The sequence below is a fragment of the Cuculus canorus genome, chromosome 29, assembly GCF_017976375.1.
Source record: "Cuculus canorus isolate bCucCan1 chromosome 29, bCucCan1.pri, whole genome shotgun sequence".
NCBI lineage: Eukaryota > Metazoa > Chordata > Aves > Cuculiformes > Cuculidae > Cuculus > Cuculus canorus.
In genome coordinates this window covers 1,041,186-1,062,081 of record NC_071429.1, presented here as the reverse complement: position 1 = coordinate 1,062,081, position 20,896 = coordinate 1,041,186, and the positions used below count along the sequence as shown (strand labels likewise).

The window sequence follows — 20,896 nt, the reverse complement described above, 5'->3', positions numbered from 1 at the left end:
GTCAGCCAGGACCTCTGGAAGATGATGGATAGGGGTTTGGAAAGGACATCCGCCAGTTCCTTCAATACTCTTGGGTGGATCCCATCCGGCCCCATAGACTTGTGGGCGTCTAGCTGGGCAAGCAAGTCTCTAACCGCCTCCTCTTGGATCACGGGAGCCTCAATCTGCCCCTCTAACTCCTGGATTTGTACACAGAAGGAACAACTTTCTTTGCTATTAAAGACTGAGGCGAAGAAGGCATTAAGTACCTCAGCCTTGTCCTTATCCCCTGCCACTGTTATTCCTTCTGCATCCAATAGAGACTGGATATTCTCCCTCGTCCTCCTTTTCCTGTTAATGTACTTGTAGAAAGACTTGTGGAAAGAAGTACTTTCCCTGCCCCCCCCCCCTTCTCCTGGCTCGCGCGAGGGGCGGGGCCTAAAGGCGGGAGATGATTCTGTGGTTGGTGGCGCCGCGCGCACCGCCAGCGGGAGGGGGGGGCGGAGGGGCGGGAGCGGCCGAGGGAGGGACACATATGTGTGCGAGTGCACCGATAGCCGTGTGCAATGGACCAATATCCGTGTGCAATGCACCGATATCCGTGTGCAATGCACCGATATCCGTGTAAATGCACTGATATCCATGTGAATGCACCGATATCCGTGTGCAATGCACCAATATCCATGTGCAATGCACCGATATCCATGTGAATGCACCGATATCCATGTGCAATGGACCAATATCCATGTGCAATGCACCGATATCCATGTGAATGCACCAATATCCATGTGCAATGCACCAATATCCATGTGAATGCACCGATATCCATGTGCAATGGACCAATATCCATGTGCAATGCACCGATATCCATGTGAATGCACCAATATCCATGTGCAATGCACCAATATCCATGTGAATGCACCGATATCCATGTGCAATGCACCAATATCCGTGTGCAATGCACCAATAACCATGTGAATGCACCGATATCCATGTGCAATGCACTGATATCCGTGTAAATGCACCGATATCCATGTGCAATGCACCGATATCCATGTGCAATGCACTGATATCCGTGTGAATGCACCGATATCCATGTGCAATGCACTGATATCCGTGTAAATGCACCGATATCCATGTGCAATGCACCGATATCCATGTGCAATGCACTGATATCCGTGTAAATGCACCGATATCCATGTGCAATGCACCGATATCCATGTGCAATGCACTGATATCCGTGTAAATGCACCGATATCCATGTGCAATGCACCGATATCCATGTGCAATGCACTGATATCCGTGTGAATGCACCGATATTCATGTGCAATGCACCGATATCCATCCCTCCATCCATTGTCCATCCATTTTCCACCCCTCCCTCCCTCCCTCCACCCACCCACGTGTCCCATCTCCATATCTCCATATCTCCATCTCCTGACCCCCCTGTGCCTCAGTTTCCCCCCTGATCCCTCTCCCCATTGACCCAAACCCCAGAGGAGAAGGAGACACGAGGCCGGAAGGTCTCTCCGGGTGGGACAGTGCCATTTTATTGACGTTGGGGACCTCCCGGCGGTCGGCGCTCCACGGTGTCCCCTCCGATGGCTCAGTACGTCCTCACCTTCACCTCTTTGGTCTCCACCACCACCTTCCCGTCCACCACCCTCTGAGTGCTCCTCTGCGTGGTGGACGTGGTCTCCTTCTCCAGAGCGTCCCTCAGGCTGTGGGGTGGGAGAGGGCGGCTCAGGGGCGATGGGAGGTCCTCTTCCCACCTGGTTCCACCAGATCTGTCCCCTCTCTCCTCCTTCTCCACCCCAAGAGACCAAGAGATGATGGATCTCGACCATCCTGGAGGTTGGGGTGGGATGTCCCAGCTCCCAGGTCTCACCATTGTCCACCAGAGTGTCCTGGAGGATGGGACCAGGACATCCCACCCCCAAGATCTCATCCTGGTTAGATGCCACCACCGTCCTCTTGGTGTCCTCAGACCATCCTGGGTGATGGGACCAGGACCTCCCACCCCAAGATCTCATCCTGGTTAGATGCCACCACTGTCCTCTTGGTGTCCCCAGAGCACCATGGGTGATGGCACCAGGACCTCCAGGTCTCATCCTGGTTAGATGCCACCACCGTCTCCTTTCCATCCCAAGACCATCCTGGATGATGGAACCAGGACATCCCACCCCTCAAGATCTGATCCTGGTTGGAAGCCACCACCGTCCTCTTGGTGTCCTCAGACTATCCTGGGTGATGGCACCAGGACCTCCGGGTCTCATCCTGGTTAGATGCCACCACTGTCCTCTTGGTGTCCTCAGAGCACCATGGGTGATGGATCCAGGACATCCCATCACCGGCACTCATCCCTACTGGATGCCACCACTGTCCCTTCCCAAGACCAAGACCATCCTATGATGGAACCAGGACCTCCCACCCCTCAGACCTCATCCTGGTTGGATGCCAACACGGTCCTCTTGGTGTCCTCAGATCATCCTGGGTGATGGCACCAGGACCTCTGGGTCTCATCCTGGTCAGATGCCACCACTGTCTCCTTTCCATCCCCAGACCATCCTCAATGGTGGCACCAGGACCTCCCACCCCTCAGATCTCATCCTGGTTAGATGCCACCACTGTCCTCTTGGTGTCCTCAGAGCACCATGGGTGATGGAACCAGGACCTCCGGGTCTCATCCTGGTCAGATGCCACCACCGTCTCCTTTCCATCCCCAGACCATCCTGGATGATGGCACCAGGACCTCCCACCCCAAGGTCTCATCCTGGTTGGATGCCACCACTGTCCTCTTGGTGTCCTCAGAGCACCATGGGTGGTGGATCCAGGACATCCCATCACCGGCACTCATCCCTACTGGATGCCACCACTGTCCCTTCCCAAGACCATCCTGGATGATGGAACCAGGACCTCCCACCCCAAGATCTCATCCTGGTTGGATGCCACCACCGTCCTCTTGGTGTCCCCAGAGCACTATGGGTGATGGGACCAGGACCTCGGGGCCTCATCCTGGTTAGATGCCACCACCATCTCCTTTCCGTCCCCAGACCATCCTGGATGATGGCACCAGGACATCCCACCCCCCAAGATCTCATCCTGGTTGGATGCCACCACTGTCCTCTTGGTGTCCTCAGAGCACCATGGGTGATGGATCCAGGACATCCCATCACCGGCACTCATCCCTACTGGATGTCACCACTGTCCCTTCCCAAGACCAAGACCATCCTATGATGGAACGAGGACCTCCCACCCCTCAGACCTCATCCTGGTTGGATGCCAACACGGTCCTCTTGGTGTCCTCAGATCATCCTGGGTGATGGCACCAGGACCTCTGGGTCTCATCCTGGTCAGATGCCACCACTGTCTCCTTTCCATCCCCAGACCATCCTCAATGGTGGCACCAGGACCTCCCACCCCTCAGATCTCATCCTGGTTAGATGCCACCACTGTCTCCTCTCCATCCCAAGACCATCCTTGTTGATGGCACCAGGACATCCCACCTCAAGATGGTGGGACACCACCTTCCTCTTGGTGTCTTCAGACCATCCTGGGTGATGGCACCAGGACCTCCGGGTCTCATCCTGCTTAGATGCCACCACCATCTCCTTTCCATCCCACGACCATCCTGGATGACGGCTCCCGGACCTCTCAGCCCTCATGGTCTCATCCTGACTGGAAGCCACCACTGTCCCCTTTCCACCCCATGCCCAGTCCGCGCCTCCACCCCTGATGTCCCCCTCTTTGTCCCCTCTACCTGAAGTCATCTCCTCCATCCAACAGCCGCCGGTAGGTCGCGATCTCGGCCTCCAACTGGCCCTTGACGTTGAGGAGGACATTGTAGTCCTCGGCTTGACGCTGGAGCTCGTTGCGCACCTGGAGAAGCTCCGCCTCGGTGTGAAGGATCAGCCCGTTGACCTGCTCCACCTCCATGGCGTAACGGTTCTCCACCTCCACCAGGTTGGCCTCCAAACCGGCTCTCTGTAGGCATCACCCCAGGGTTCAGCTCTCCACCCGGAGCACTCGATTGGTCCCATGGGGTTGGATCTAAGGGGGGATTTGGATCTAAGGGGGGATTGAGGGGAGCACCTGGTTGCGAAGGGACTCCAGATCGATCTCCAAGGTCTGGACGGAGCGACGGAGGTCCACCACGGTGCTGCGGGCGGTGTCGATGTCCTTACTGCTCTGCGTGATCTCAATGGTGCTCTCCGTGATCTTGAGGGACACATGGATATGGTTCGGGGGTCAACGCTGGAGAGATGACCCCAACAGCCGTGGTCCCTCCTGACCCACCACGGCCTCTCCAACCCACAGCTCCATCCCAGGAAGAGCTGATCCCAACGGCCGTGGTCCCTCCTGACCCACCACGGCCTCTCCAACCCACGACACCATCCCAGGAAGAGCTGATCACAACGGCCGTGGTCCCTCCTGACCCACCACGGCCACTCCGACCCACAGCTCCATCCCAGGAAGAGCTGATCCCAATGGCTGTGGTCCCTCCTGACCCACCACGGCCTCTCCAACCCACGGCACCATCCCAGGAAGAGCTGATCCCAACGGCCGTGGTCCCTCCTGACCCACCATGGCCTCTCCGACCCACAGCACCATCCCAGGAAGAGCTGACCCCAACGGCCGTGGTCCCTCCTGACCCACCACGGCCATTCCGACCCACAGCACCATCCCAGGAAGAGCTGATCCCAACGGCCATGGTCCCATATGTCTCCTGTCCTGGACCAGGAACCCTCTGGAGAAGGTCCCCTCTGGGTCTTGGGGTCCCCCATGAGATAGAGGTCTCTTAGGAATGTCTCTGATGTTGGGCCAGGAACCCTCTGGAGAAGGTTCCTGCTCCGGGCCTGGTGTCCACTATGGGATAAAGATCTCCTAGGAACGTCCCCATCGTTGGAACCTCATGGAGAAGACCTTCACTGTGTAGTTGGAGCCACTGGGGGACAGATTTCCTTCGGAGGAAGTCCCCAATGTTGCACATGGATCCCCTTTGGAGGAGGTCCCCACTCCAGGCTCGGTGTCTGCTCTGGGTTAAGGGTCTCCTAGGAGGGTCCACAGCGTTGGCCCACGATCCCGTTGGGTTGAGTCGCCCTCATGGGGCACCTTTGGAGATCGCTCCCACCAGACTGGGACCATGCCCCGTAGATCAAGGTTCTCCTTCATCTCAGGACCTCCTCTTGTCCACCTCGGTTTGATGTCCCCCAAGAGAAGACACCTCCATGGAGCATCACCTCCCCCTTCCCATTGCCTGGAGACCACTGGATCTCCCGGGGGTTCAGCTTTGAGGGGACGTGGACCCACCTGCCGCCCCCATTGCTTCTCCAGGTCCTCCAGGTTCTTCTGGGCCAGAGCGTCGTACTGCGCCCGGATCTCCGCCATGATCTTGCCCAGATCCTGCGACTTGGGCGCGTCCACCTCCACCGTTACGGCTGAGTCGGAGACCTGAGCCTGGAGGCTCTTCATCTCCTGGAGGACAGCGAGGGGACAATGTCCTCCAGGGGGTCCCCACCGGCCCTGGAACCGCCCCCCGGTTCTCCCTCAGCTCCATCTCTACCTCCTCGTGGTTCTTCTTCATGAAGATGAGCTCCTCCTTGAGGGACTCAATCTCCCCCTCCAGCTGCAGCCTCGCCATGTTGGTGTCATCGATGACCTTGCGCAGCCCCACGATGTCGTTCTCCACCGAGAGGTGGATCGCCAACTCCGCCTCGTACCTGGGGACAGCCGGGAGTGCCTCCAGCCACGGCCCTGTCCCCATCTCCATTCCCACCCCAACCCGGCTCTGTCCTGTTCCTCTTCCCATCCCGGTTCCCATTCTATCGTCATCACTATTCCCATCCCATCCCACCTCCATCCCATCCCATCCCATCCCATCCCATCCCATCCCATCCCATGCCATTTGATCTCCATCTCCATCTCCATCCCATCCCCATCCCTGTCTCCATCTCACCTCCATCTCCATCCCCATCTCCATCTCCATCTCCATCCCCATCCCCATCTCCATCTCCATCTCCATCTCCATCTCCATCTCATCTCCATCATCTCCATCTCCATCTCATCTCCATCACCCCACCCCCATCTCCATCTCCATCTCCATCTCCATCATCTCCATCATCTCCATCCCATTTGATCTCCATCTCCATCTCTATCTCCATCTCCATCTCCATCTCCATCTCATCTCCATCACCCCATCCCCATCCCCATCCCCATCTCCATCCCCATCCCCATCTCCATCTCCATCCCCATCTCCATCTCCATCATCTCCATCATCTCCATCTCCATCCCATCCCATCCCATCTCCATCTCCATTTCCATCTCCATCTCCATCTCCATCTCCATCCCATCCCACCCCATCCCATTCCCGTATCCATCCCATCCGGCTCCGTTCCCGCTCCTCACTTGACCCGGAAGTCATCGGCCGCCAGTCGGGCGTTGTCGATCTGCAGCACTGTGCGAGCGTTGTCCACCGCCGCATCGAAGATCTGTGGGAGACACAGACACACGGAGCCATGGAAACACGGACACACGGACACCTGGAAACACGGACACATGGACACACGGACACACGGAGCCCTGGAAACACGGACACATGGACACACGGACACACGGAGCCCTCGAAACACGGACACATGGACACACGGACACACGGAGCCCTGGAAACACGGACACACGGACACATGGACACATGGACACACGGACACACGGAAACATGGACACACAGACATGCAAATTATGAACACATGGAAGTATGGACACATGGACGTGTGGACATTCAGACATGTGGACACTTGGATACATGGACATACGGACACACTGACTTATGGACACTTGGACGTATGGACACATGGAGCCATGGACATATGGACACACAGACATATGGACATGTGGACACATGGAATACGGACACATGGAGACGTGGACATATGGACATACAGACACGTGGACACATAGACACACAGACATATGGACACATGGACATACGGACCCATGGAGACGTGGACACACAGACATATGGACACGTGGACACATGGAGATATGGACATATGGACATACAGACACACGGACATGTGGACATGTGGACACATGGATACATGGGCATACGGACACACGGACACATGGTCACGTGGAGACATGGACACACGGACACATGGGCACATGGACATATGGAGAAATGGACATATGGATATATGGACATATGGACACATGGAGACATGGAGACATGGACACAGACATATGGACACATGGACATATGGAGACATGGACATACGGACACACAGACACATGGACATGTGGACACATGGATACATGGGCATATGGACACATGGATACATGGACATATGGACACATGGACATATGGAGACATGGAGACATGGACAGACGGACACATGGTCACGTGGGGACATGGACATACAGACACATGGGCACATGGACATATGGAGACATGGACATATGGACACACAGACACATGGACATATGGACACATGGAGACATGGATATATGGACATATAGACACACGGACACATGGAGACATGGACAGACGGACATACAGACACATGGACACATGGTCACATGGAGACATGGACATATGGACACATGGTCACGTGGGGACATGGACACATGGACACATGGAGACATGGACACATGGACATATGGACATATGGAGACATGGGGACATGGACAGACAGACATATGGTCACGTGGGGACATGGACACACGGACACATGGGCACATGGACATATGGAGACATGGATATATGGACACACGGACACATGGACATATGGACACATGGAGACATGGACACACGGACACATGGGCACATGGACATATGGAGACATGGACATACGGACACACGGACACGTGGTCACGTGGCCACCCGGACATACGGACACGTGGACATACGGACGTGTCTCCTCCCGTTCCCGAGTGCCACCTGGCGTTGGGGGGGGGAGGGGAACCACACCCTGGGGAGGGGGGGGGGGGATGGGAGTGTCCCGGGGGCCATGGCCGGGGGGGGGAGGGGTTTGGTAGCCCAAGGAAGGGATTGGTGGCCACATCCGACCCCCACTGCCCCCCCGGGAGCCCCCGGCAGAGGACACCCCCTGATCCTGGGGGACAAAGGCCACCCGGACCCATCCCCCCCCTCCGGTTAATGGTTAAACCCTATGGAGACACCAGAGCTGGGGACACCCCCCATGGGGCCACCAGACTTGGGGACATCCCCACATGGAGCCACCACGCTTGGGGACACCCCCCATGGGGCCACCGGCCCTGGGGAAACCTCCTTATGGTGCCACCAGCCTTGGGGACCCATCTCGAAGTGCCACCAGCCTTGGGGACACCCCCACATGGAGCCACCAGCCTTGGGGACCCATCTCGAGGTGCCACCACACCTTGGGGACATCCTCCCCACGGTGCCACCAGCCTTGGGGACACCCCCACATGGAGCCATCAGCCCTGGGGACACCCCCTATGAAGCCACCAGCCCTGGGGACCCATCTCAAGGTGCCACCATGCCTTGGGGACATCCTCCCCACGGTGCCACCAGCCTTGAGGACACCCCCTATGGGGCCACCAGCCTTGGGGACCCACCTCTAGATGCCACCACCCCTAGGGACACCCGTCTATGAAGCCACCAGCCTTTGGGACCTCACCCCATGGTGCTACCAGACTTGGGGACACCCCCCCCCCCCATGAAGCCACCAGCCTTGGGGACCCATGTCGAGGTGCCACCACCCCTAGGGACACCTCCTTATGATTCTACCAGCCTTGGGGACCCCACCCCATGGTTCCACCAGCCTTGGAGACAGCCCCCTATGAAGCCACCAGCCTTGGGGACCCACCTCTAGGTGCCACCAGCTTTGGGGACACCTCCTTTATGGTGCCACCAGCCTTGGAGACCCATCTCGAGGTGCCATCAGCCTTGGGGACACCTCCTTATGGAGCCACCAGCCTTGGGGACCCCCCCCCTCCCATGGTTCCACCAGCCTTGAGGACACCTCCCATTGTTCCACCAGCCTTGGAGACAGCCCCCTATGAAGCCACCAGCCTTGGGGACCCACCTCTAGGTGCCACCAGCTTTGGGGACACCTCCTTTATGGTGCCACCAGCCTTGGAGACCCATCTCGAGGTGCCACCAGCCTTGGGGACACCTCCTTATGGTTCCACCAGCCTTGAGGACCCCCCCCCATGGTTCCACCAGCCTTGAGGACACCCCCTTATGGTTCCACCAGCCTTGAGGACACCTCCTATGGTTCCACCAGCCTTGAGAACACTGCTTATGGTTCCCTCAGCCTTGAGGACCCCCTCCCATGGTTCCCCCAGCCTTGGGGACACCCCTGTCCCCCACGGCCACCCCACCTTGTCCCGCAGCTCCTCGATGACGTCCCAGTAGTGGCTCCAATCCCGAGTGTTGGGTCCTCTCTTGGCCATGAACTCACGGATCTGCACCTCCAGGCGTCGGTTGTCCTGCTCCAAGGTCCTCACCTTCTCCAAGTAGGTGGCCAAGCGGTCATTGAGGTCTTGCATGGTCTCCTTCTCGTTGGTCACCACGCCAGAAGCCATCCACAAGGATTTGGTTCCATAACCACCTCCGTGGCCACCAGCGGAGGTGGTGAAACTGGTGGAACGAGTGACGGAGACACGAGACCCCGAGCCACCGGCCCCGGCGTAGACGCTGGCGGCGCTCGTTGGGGTCATCAACCGTCGAGAAGACCCAAAGGTGGAGGTGAGAGAAGAACGGTGGGAGGAGGTGGAGCGGACGCTGCTGCTGCGGGAGACGCTCATGGTGAGCCGGGATGGGATGGAGAGAAGGAAGAGCGGGTGGAGAAGAGGATGGATGGGGGGAGAGAAGGTGGAGTGGACGGAGGAGTGGAGGAGTGGATAAGGAGAGGGAGGAGAGGATGGAAGGGTGGAGGGATGGACAGATGGACGAGTGGATGGAGAGGTGGAGGAGTGGGTGGGTGGACAGATGGAAGAGTCAACGGAGAGGTGGAGGAGCAGATGGAAGGGTGGACAGACGGACAGATGGAAGAGTCAACGGAGAGGTGGACAAGGAGATGGATGGACGAGGAGATGGACAAGTGGATGGAAGGGTGGATGGATGGACAGATGGACGAGTCAACGGAGAGGTGGATGAGTGGATGGAAGGGTGGACAGACGGAAGAGTCAATGGAGAGGTGGAGGAGCGGATGGAAGGGTGGACAAAGAGATGGAGAAGTGGATGGAAGGGTGGACAGACAGACAGACGGACGAGTCGACGGAGAGGCGGTCGAGCAGACGAAGGGACGGATGGACGGACGGACGGATGAGTCAACGGAGAGGCGGATGAGTGGATGGAAGGGACGGACGGATGGACGGAGGGAAGAGTCGAGTGGATGGATGGACAGAAGGACGGACGAGTGGGTGGGCGGGCGGACAGACGGACGGGTTGTGGCAACAGACGGACAGACGGATATTTATAGCCCGGGGGGGGGGGAGGGGGAGGGGAGGGCCCCACAGCTCCGCCCCACAGAGGGGGGGAGGGGGGAAAGGGGGAGCGGGACCGGCCCGGGGCTCTGCTCCAGAGAGGGGCTCAGCCCCACAGCTTGTGGGGAGAAGGGGGGTCAGCCCCATAACTTGTGGGGTGAAGGGGGGAGGTCAGCCCCATAACTTGTGGGGTGAAGGATGGGTTCAGCCCCACAAGTCATGGGGTGAAGGATGGGTTCAGCCCCATAACTTGTAGGGTGAAGGAGGGGTCAGACCCATAACTTGTGGGGTGAAGGGGGGCTCAGACCCATAACTTGTGGGGTGAAGGATGGGGCTCAGCCCCACAAGTTGTGGGGTGAAGGATGGGGCTCAGCCCCATAACTCCTGGGGCGAAGGGAGGGATTCAGCCCCACAACTTCTGGGGTGAAGGAGGGGCTCAAGACACCCCCCAAGTGCCCCCCCAGCCCCTCCCCTCCCCCACTGATGCCGTTGGAATGGCCCCTCCCCCCCCCTTCCCCCTTTAGAGGGTTCTTTTGGGGGTGTCCTCGAAGGCACTCTTTGGGGGTTCTCGGGGGGCACTGGAACGGGGGGGTGGTGGTTTGGGGGTGTCCAGGGGGGGTTTTGGGGGTGTCCGGGGGGGGGGTTGGGGTGTCCATGGCGGTGTCGGTGCTGTCCCCCCTCCCCCCCGCGGCCCCTCCCGGGTTTATTTGCTCTCCGGGTGAGGCAAAAAGGGGGGGAATGGGGGGGGGAGGGGCCCAATCCCGACCTCACTGCGGCCTTTGTGCTGCGCAAAGAGGGGTCCGGAGCAGCCCCCCCCCCATCCTTGACCCCCCCCAAACCATCCCTGCCCCCCAAAACCATCCCTGTCCTCCCATTCCTGCCCCCCCAAACCATCCCTGACCCCCGTCCCTGCCCCCCCAAACCATCCCTGCCCCCCAAAACCATCCCTGACCCCCATCCCTGACCCCCCCAAACCATCCCTGCCCCCCAAAACCATCCCTGACCCCCATCCCTGCCCCCCAAAACCATCCCTGACCCCCATCCCTGCACCCCCCAAACCATCCCTGCCCCCCCAAACCATCTCTGACCCCTATCCCTGCCCCCCAACCATCCCTGCCCCCCAAAACCATCCCTGACCCCCATCCCTGCACCCCCCAAATCATCCCTGCCCCCCCAAAACCATTCCTGCCCCCCAAAACCATTCCTGACCCCCATCCCTGCCCCCCCAAACCATCCCTGACCCCCATCCCTGCACCCCCAAACCATCCCTGCCCCATTTGCCCCATTCCAGCTCTTTTACCCCATTCCAGCCCCATTTTACCCCATTTCAGCCCCATTTTACCCCATTCCTGCCCCATTTACCCTATTCCAACCACATTTGCCCCATCTCACCCCTCTTTTACCCCATTTCAGCCCCATTCCAACCGCATTTTACCCCATTCCTGCCCAATTTACCCCATTTCAGCCCATTTTAGCCTCATTTTACCCCATTCCAGCACCATTTACCCCATTTTAGCCCCATTTTACCCCATTCTGGCCCGATTTTAGCCCAATTCCAGCCCCATTTACCCCATTACAGCCCCATTTTACCCCATTCCAACCCCATTTTTGCCTCATTTTACCCCAATTCCAGCCCCATTTTACCCCACTCCACCCCATTTTGCACCATTTTACCCCATTCCACCCCATTTTGCCCTGTTTCCCCCGTTTTACCCCATTTCCCCTCGTTCTGCCCCATTTCCCCCCATTTTTGCCCCATTTCCCTGTTTTTGCCTCATTTCCCCCCGTTTTGGCCCCATTTCCCCCGTTTTTGCCTCATTTCCCCCCGTTTTGGCCCCATTTCCCCCCGTTTTTGCCTCATTTCCCCCCGTTTTTGCCCCGTTTCCCCCCGTTTTGGCCCCATTTCCCCCCGTTTTGGCCCCATTTCCCCCGTTTTGGCCCCGTTTCCTCCCACCCCTCTTGGCCCGCGGTTGAGCCCTTTGTTCCTCTGCCAACTCAGCGCCATTTCGGCCTCACTGCGACACCGGAGGAGGAGGAGGGACACCGGGAAATGGAGGCACTGCAGCCAAAGGAGGGGCGAGAACCCCACTTTGGGGTCCCATCATGAGGTCTCCATGGGGTCCCATCATGGGGTCTGGTCAAGGGGGTCCCACTTTGGGGTCTCACCTTGGGGTCCCATCATGGGGTCTCCATGGGGTCTGGTCAAGGGGGTCCCATCATGGGGTCCCATCATGGGGTCTGGTCAAGGGGTCCCACCTTGGGGTCCCATCATGGTATCTGGTCAAAGGGGTCCCATCTTGGGGTCCCACCTTGGGGTCCCATCATGGGTTCTGGTCAAGGGGGTTCCACTTTGGGGTCTCCACGGGGTCTGGACAAGAGGATCCCCTCATGTGGTCCCATCATGGGTTCTGGGTCAAGGAGGTCCCACTTTGGGGTCCCATCATGGTATCTGTTCAAGGAGGTCCCATCATGGGGTCTGGTCAAGGGGGTCCCATCCTGAGCTCCTACTCTGGTGACCCATCTTGGGGTCTCCACTTTGGGGTCCCCATGGTGTCAAGTCAAGGGGGTCCAACCTTGAGTTCCCATCTTGGGGTCCCACCTTGGGGTCTCTATGGTGTCTGGTCAAGGGGACCCCATCCTCCTTGACCCCCCTCTGCCCACTCCTCAGGGCACTGCCCCACGGGACCCCCCTTTTCCCCCCTCCATCCTCCATTCTGGACCTCCCTTGGGGCTTGGGGGTCACCCAGTGGGGTCTCGGGGTCCCCCTCCAGGGTCCCCTCCATCCCTGGTGTCCGATTGCTCTTATCTCGGTGGGGAGGGAGGAATTTGCCTGGATTGCAAATTCCTTTGTGATAAGAGAGGTTGGGCGGAATGGAGAACATCTCTGGGGGGATGGAGAGCATCTCTGGGGGATGGAGAGCATCTCTGGGGGGATGGAGAACATCTCTGGGGGGATGGAGAGCATCTCTGGAGGGACTGAGAACATCTCTGGGGGATGGAGAGCATCTCTGGAGGGATGGAGAACATCTCTGGGGGATTGAGAACATCTCTGGGGGATGGAGAGCATCTCTGGGGGGTGGAGAACATCTCTGGGGGGATGGAGAGCATCTCTGGGGGGATGGAGAGCATCTCTGGGGAGTGGAGAGCATCTCTGGGGGATGGAGAGCATCTCTGGGGGGGATGGAGAGCATCTCTGGGGGGATGGAGAGCATCTCTGGGGGATGGAGAGCATCTCTGAGGGGATGGAGAACATCTCTGGGGGATGGAGAGCATCTCTGGGGGGATGGAGAGCATCTCTGGGGGATGGAGAACATCTCTGGGGTTGGCCAAACACAGTGTTAGGTGGATGATTGGACATCTAGAAGGTGGTGGGTCGGCCAAGGATGGAGGGGCAGATGTTTGGGCGTGTAGACACGTCCATGGATGTGTTTGGGATGGCCAAAGCTCTTTGGCTGAAGAACCTCCTTGGAGAGACGTGGAGCTGGATGAGAAGGTGGCCCCAGAGATCCCGGGTTGTCCTCCCTGGTGCTGCCCCACAGCCACGTTCCTGCTGCGCCGAAGGCGATGGAATAGACCCAACTCAAGTGTTGCCAAGTCCCAAATCCATGTCTGCAGGTGCCGTCTCGGCCGCTCCCGTGCCGGGCAAGTCACGTCCTGACGGAGACACCACCGCACCCACGGCCAACGCCGGCAGGTGGATCCGGAGCAGCTGGTGGAGACGCAGCGTGGACTCACCATGGGTGGCCTCGTCCTGGTCTGAGGGATGAGGTGGTCCTCCATGGCCTCTTCTCGGGGGGGTTTGGCCAAAAGCACCGCTCCAAATGGTCATTTTCTTGGTGGGTTTGACCTCGTTTGGAGGGCGGAGATTGTGGAGAAGGTGGAGATCCTGGAGAGAAGGGGACACGGGGTGGGATATGGGATGGGGACATGGGATGGGGACAGGGATGAGGACACAGAATGGGACATGGGATGAGGACATGGGATGGGGACACAGGATGGGGACATGGAATGGGGATGTGGGATGGAGATATGGGCTTGAGGACATGGGATGAGGACATGGAATGGGGACACGGGATGGGACACGGAATGGGGACACAGAATGGGGACGTGGGATGGGGACATGGGATGAGGACATGGGATGGGGACACGGAATGGGGACATGGGATGGGGACATGGGATGATCCATGGCCAAGCCCGGCAGGTGGATCCGGAGCAGCAGGTGGAGGCTCAGCGTGGACTCACCATGGGTGGCCACGTCCTGGTCTGAGGGATGAGGTCCTCCATGGCCACTTCTCGGGGGGGGTTTGGCCAAAAGCACCGCTCCAAATGGTCGTTTTCTTGGTGGGTTTGACCTCGTTGGGAGGGCGGAGATTGTGGAGAAGGTGGAGATCCTGGAGAGAAGGGGACACGGGGTGGGATATGGGATGGGGATAAGGGATGGGGACATGGGCTTGAGGACATGGGATGGGGACACAGAATGGGACATGGAATGGGGACATGGGATGAGGACATGGGATGGAGATGTGAGCTGGAGATATGGGCTTGAGGACATGGGATGAGGACATGGAATAGGGACACAGGATGGGACATGGGATGGGGACACGGAATGGGGATGTGGGATGGGGACATGGGATGAGGACACAGGATGGGGACATGGGATGGGGATATGGGATGGGGATGTGGGATGAGGACATGGGATGATCCACGGCCAACCCCGGTAGGTGGATCCGGAGCAGCAGGTGGAGATGCAGCGTGGACTCACCATGGGTGGCCTCGTCCTGGTCTGAGGGATGAGGTGGTCCTCCATGGCCACTTCTCGGGGGGGTTTGGCCAAAAGCACCGCTCCGAATGGTCGTTTTCTTGGTGGGTTCGACCTCGTTTGGAGGGCGGAGATTGTGGAGAAAGTGGAGATCCTGGAGAGAAGGGAACACGGGGTGGGGACAGGGATGGGGACATGGGATGGGGATAAGGGATGGGGACAGGGATGGAGACACAGGATGGGACATGGAATGGGGACATGGGATAAGGACATGGGATGGAGATGTGAGCTGGAGATATGGGCTTGAGGACATGGGATGAGGACATGGGATGGAGACATGGGCTTTGAGGACAAGGGATAGGGACACGGGATGAAGACATGGGATGGGGATGACATGGGATGAGGACACGGGATGGGGACGTGGGATGAGGACACGGGATGGGGATGTGGGATGAGGACCTGTGGTGGGGACGTGGGTGTGGGGATGTTGGTTTGTGGACATAGAATGGGACCATGGCCTGAGACCATAGTTTGGGGACAATGGGTGGTGACAGAGGTTGGGGACGTGGGTTGGGGGACTTGTGTTGGGGACAGTGGGAGTTTGGGGCCACCAACTTGGGGTTGGGGGTTGGGGACACGGGGGACATGTGGGCTTGGGGGTGGAGGTTGGGGGGACACGAGTTGGGGACACAGGTTTGGAGATGTGTGTTGGGGACACGGGGGTTGAGGACATCAGTTGGAGATGTCAGTTGGGACCACAAGGTGGGGACGTTGGTCTTGGAGATGTAGGTTGAGGTCATAGTTTGGGGGTCCCCAAAGTTGGGGACGTTGGGTTTGGGGTCTCACCCCATGCTGGAAGGGTTTGAGCTTTGAGGTGCTGATGAGGTGATGGCACCAAAAGGTGAGTTTTGGGGTGAGGAACCACCTGTGCAGCCTCAGGGACCTCAGCACCCCCAAACCCCCACAGCGGGCAGGATGCGACCCCAGCCTGGTGGATCCTGGTGGCTCCTGGTGGCTTCTGGTGGCTCCTTTATGGTGGCTCCTGGTGGATTTTTGTGGCTCCTGGTTGCTTCTGGTGGCTTCTGGTGGCTCCTGGTGGCCCCTGATAGCTCCCGGTGGCTTCTGGTGGCTCCCGGTGGCTTCTGGTTGCTTCTGGTGGCTTCTGGTGGATCCTTTATGGTGGATTCTAGTGGCTTCTGGTGGCTCCTGATGGCTCCTGGTGGCTCCTGGTGGCTTCTGGTGGCTCCTGGTGGCTTCTGGTGGCTCCTGGTGGACCCTGATGGCTCCTGGTGGCTCCTGGTGGCTTCTGATGGCTCCTGGTGGCTTCTGGTGGCTCCTGGTGGACCCTGATGGCTCCTGGTGGCTCCTTTCTGGTGGCTCCTGGTGGACCCTGGTGGCTCCTGGTGGATTCTGGTGGCTCCTGATGAATTCTGGTGGATTCTGTTGGCTCCGAAGGGGTTAATGAAGTCGCTCCAGGCCCTCCCAGCCCGTTCTCCTCCTCCAACTCCGAAATATAAACCGGAGCTGCTCTCCCCGCCCTCCACCAACCTCCCCAACCCGTCCTGCCCGTCCTGCCTGTCCTGCAACCCGCAGCCCGCTCCGCTCCCACCTCCTTCCAGCTCTCTTGCGACCTTCCTGCTCGGCTTCCAACCTTCTTCCAACCCTCTTCCGACCTTCTAGACCACCTTCCGACCCTCTTCCAACCTTCTTGCTCCACTTCCGACCCTCTTCCGACCTTCTAGCCCACCTTCCGACCTTCTATCCCACCTTCCGACCCTCTTCCGACCTTCTAGCCCACCTTCTGACCTTCTAGCCCACCTTCCAACCCTCTTCTGACCTCCTAGCCCATCTTCGGACCCTCTTCCGACCTCCTAGCCCATCTTCGGACCCTCTTCCGACCCTCTTCCAACCTCCCAACCCTCTTCCAACCTTCTAGCCCACCTTCTGACCCTCTTCTGACCTTCTAGCCCACCTTCTGACCTTCTAGCCCACCTTACAACCCTCTTCCAACCTTCTAGCCCACCTTCCGACACTCTTCCAACCTTCTAGCCCACCTTTGGACCCTCTTCTGACCTTCTAGCCCACCTTCCAACCTTCTAGCCCACCTTACAACCCTCTTCTGACCTTCTAGCCCACCTTCCGACCCTCTCCCAACCCTCTTGCCCACCTTCTAGCCCCTTCTCTCACCTTCTAGCCCACCTTCCCACCCACCCGCCCACCATGTCTGTCACCATCACCAGGAAGACCGTGAGGAGCAGCTCGGCCGTCCCGAGCCGTTCCTTCAGCTCCCACTCCTACACCGCCGGCCCCGGCGTGAGGATGAGTACGGCCTCAACCTTCGCCGGCTATGGTGGGAACCGTTACGGAGCTGCTTTCTACCGGGCTCCGGCTTTGGTGGCCACCGCAGGAGGTGGTGGCATCACGGCCGTCAGCGTCAACCAGAGCCTCTTGACGCCCCTCAACCTGGAGATCGACCCCAATGTCCAACGAGTGCGCAAAGAGGAGAAGGAGCAGATCAAGACGCTCAACAACAAGTTCGCTTCCTTCATCGACAAGGTGGGGCGGGGCTGGGGGGACACCTTGTGGGGAGAAGACCCCCTGACACCCCTTGGGGACCTCCTGAGCCCTTCAGAGAAGTCTTAATCCCCTTCGGAGTCACCCTGGGAGGTCACCTCCAAACCTTCTGAAGGATCTCCTGACCCCCCTCTTTGAGCACATTTTGGCCTCCTTGAGAACTTCCTGATCCCATTGAGGACCTCCTGGTCCCCTTGGAGATGTCCAGACCCCCTTGGGGACACCTTGATCCCACTTGGAGATGTGTAGAACTTCTTGGGGACATCCTACCCTCCTTTGGGCACATTTGGCCCCACTTGGGGACCTCCAGCTGGGAACGCCTTCTCCCTTTTGGGGCCATTTTGGACCCCTTGGAGATCTTCTTACCCCCTTGGGTCACCTTTTGCCCTTCCTGGGGGAACTCATGGCTTTGTTGGGGACCTTCAGATCCCTTTGGGGACATCTGGACCCTCTTTGGTCACATTTTGCCCCACCTTGGGGAACCTCCTGCCCCTCCTTTTTGAGAGCCTCCTGCCCTCCCCTTGAGGTTCTCCTGGACCTCCTTGATTAACTCCTGCCCTCCCTTGAGGACCTCCTGGACCTCCTTGAGGACCTCCTGCCCCCCTTGAGGACCTCCTGGACCTTTTTGAGAATCTCCTGCCCCCCTTGAGGACCTCCTGGACCTCCTTGAGAACCTCTTGTCCCCTTTGGGGACCTCCTGCCCTCCTTGAGGACCTCCTGCCCCCCTTGAGGACCTCCAGGACTGAGGGTTCCCTGGGGGACCCCAGTTTGCATCCTGCATCCCCAGTTTGCACCCCCAGTTTGCACCCATTACCCATAGTTTGCACCCAGGAACCCAATTTGCACCCCCAGTTTGCACCCAAAACCCCCAGTTTGCACCCAACACCCCCAGTTTGCACACCCAGTTTGCACCCAGTACCCCCAGTTTGCACCCCAGGTTCCCAGTTTACACCCCCAGTTTGCACCCAGCACCCCCAGTTTACACCCCCAGTTTGTACCCCAGGATCCCACTGTGCACCCAGCACCCCCAGTTTGCGCCCCCAGTTTGCACCCCAGTTTGCACCCCAGCATCCCAGTTTGCACCCCCAGTTTGCACCCCAGGGTCCCAGTTTGCACCCCCAATTTGCATCCAGCACCCCCAGTTTGCACCCCAGGATCCCTCTTGGCACCCCTAGTTTACACCCAGTACCCCCAGTTTGCACCCCAGGATCCCAGTTTACACCCCCAGTTTGTACCCCCAGTTTGCATGCCAGGATCCCAGTTTGCACACCCAGTTTGCACCCCAGGATCCCAGTTTGCACCCCTAGTTCGTACCCCCAGTTTGTACCCCCAGTTTGCACTCCAGCAGCCCCAGTTTGCACCCAACACCCCCAGTTTGCACCCCACTTTGCACCCAGCACCCCCAGTTTGCACCCCCAGTTTGCAGTTTACACCCCCAGTTTGCACCCCAGGATCCCAGTTTGCACCTCCAGTTTGCACCCAGTACCCCCAGTTTGCACCCCAGGATCCCAGTTTGTACCCCCAGTTTGCACCCAGCACCCCCAGTTTGCACCCCCAGTTTGCACCCCAGGATCCCAGTTTACACCCCCAGTTTGCACCCAGCACCCCCAGTTTGCACCCCCAGTTTGCACCCCAGGATCCCAGTTTGTACCCCTAGTTTGTACCCCCAGTTTGTACCCCCAGTTTGCACTCCAGCAGCCCCAGTTTGCACCCCAGGATCCCAGTTTGCACCCAACACCCCCAGTTTGCACCCCACTTTGCACCCAGCACCCCCAGTTTGCACCCCCAGTTCGCAGTTTGCACCCCCAGTTTGCACCCCAGGATCCCAGTTTGCACCCCCAGTTTGCACCCAGTACCCCCAGTTTGCACCCCAGGATCCCAGTTTACACCCCCAGTTTGCACCCAGCACCCCCAGTTTGCACCCCCAGTTTGCACCCCAGGATCCCAGTTTGTACCCCCAGTTTGCACCCAGTACCTCCAGTTTGCACCCCAGGACCCCAGATTTGCACCCCACATCCAACGAACCCAGGTTTGCCCCCAGGGACCCCAAAATTTGCACCCAGGACCTCAAACTTCACCCCCAGGACCCCAAATCTGCCCCCGGGACCCCAGAATTCACACCCAAGTCTTCAAAATCTGCACCCAGGACCTCAAAATTGGCACTCAGGACCCCAGATTTGCCCCCAGGACCCCAGAATCTGCCCTTGAGACCCCACAATTCACACCCAGGACCTCAAAATTTGCCCCCAGGACCTCAAACTTCGCACCCAGGATCCACGATTTGCCCCCAGGACCCCAGAATTTGCACCGAGGACCCCAGAATTTACCCCTTGGGACCCCAAAATTTGCCCCCAGGACCTCAAACTTCACACCCAGGACCTCAGAATTTGCCCCCAGGACCTCAAACTTCACACCCAAGACCTCAGATCTGCCCCCAGGACCCCAGAATTCACACCCAGGATCCCAGAATTTTCCCCCAGGGACCCAGAATTTGCCCTTAGGGACCCCAACATTCGCACCCAGGACCTCAAAATTGGCACCCAGGACCCCAGATTCGCTCCCAGCACCCACCCCATGACCCAACTGGGAGCCAAAGCCCATCCCCAGAGGTGGGATTCTCTGCCAGGGAAGGGGTTGACGTTGACGTCTTCTCTTCTTTCGCCCAGGTCCGGTTCCTGGAGCAGCAGAACAAGATGCTGGAGACCAAGTGGAGCCTCTTGCAGAACCAGAAGACGACACGCAGCAACCTGAACGGACTCTTCGAGGCGTATATCGGCACCTTACGGCGGCAGCTCGACGGGCTCGGCCAGGAGCGCCTACGCTTGGAAGCCGAGCTGGGCAACATGCAAGGGCTGGTGGAAGAGTTCAAGAACAAGTCAGTCCCATCAAAGGCTCTGAGGAGACCTTAGAACATCTTCCAGTATGGAAAGGGGCTCCAAGAAAGCTGGGGAGGGGTTCTTGATCAAAGAGTGCAGGAACAGGATGAGGAAGAAGGGTTTTGAGTTGATAGAAGGGAGATTGAGGTGAGATCTTAGGGAGGAATGTTCTCCTGGGAGGGTGGAGAAGCCCTGGAACAGGTTGTCCCATCCCTGGAGGTGTCCAAGGCCAAGTTGG

At 58.6% G+C, this 20,896-nt stretch overlaps 2 protein-coding genes across 2 annotated transcripts in view; one reads left to right on the top strand and one right to left on the bottom strand.

Annotated features, from left to right (window-relative positions):
- Window positions 1–1,515: 1,515 nt before the first annotated feature.
- On the bottom strand, window positions 1,516–10,254 carry KRT18 (keratin 18). Its single transcript, XM_054051354.1, has 7 exons — window positions 9,343–10,254; window positions 6,385–6,467; window positions 5,543–5,699; window positions 5,290–5,454; window positions 4,072–4,197; window positions 3,740–3,963; window positions 1,516–1,700 (listed from the first exon to the last, which is right to left on the bottom strand). The coding sequence occupies exons 1-7, from the start codon at window positions 9,766–9,768 to the stop codon at window positions 1,586–1,588; spliced, it is 1,296 nt and encodes a 431-aa protein (XP_053907329.1). The 5' UTR covers window positions 9,769–10,254; the 3' UTR covers window positions 1,516–1,585.
- Window positions 10,255–16,677: 6,423 nt separating this feature from the next.
- Window positions 16,678–20,896, top strand: part of LOC104055129 (keratin, type II cytoskeletal 75) — a 28,643-nt gene continuing 24,424 nt past the window's right edge. The window contains exons 1-2 of the mRNA XM_054051328.1: window positions 16,678–17,764; window positions 20,449–20,657. Coding sequence (XP_053907303.1) covers window positions 17,429–17,764; window positions 20,449–20,657 — 545 coding nt within the window. The 5' untranslated portion in view covers window positions 16,678–17,428. The remainder of the gene's footprint in view (window positions 17,765–20,448; window positions 20,658–20,896) is intronic.

What these genes read in the sequence shown, in the direction of transcription:
- KRT18 (XM_054051354.1), bottom strand. Translation starts at nt 9,768, where the DNA reads ATGAGCGTCTCCCGCAGCAGCAGCGTCCGCTCCACCTCCTCCCACCGT. An exon ending in TCGAGGAGCTGCGGGACAAG is followed by an intron (nt 6,468 to 9,342) that starts GTGGGGTGGCCG and finishes TGTCTCCCACAG; the next exon opens with ATCTTCGATGCGGCGGTGGA. An exon ending in AGAAGCAATGGGGGCGGCAG is followed by an intron (nt 4,198 to 5,289) that starts GTGGGTCCACGT and finishes GTGTCCCTCAAG; the next exon opens with ATCACGGAGAGCACCATTGA.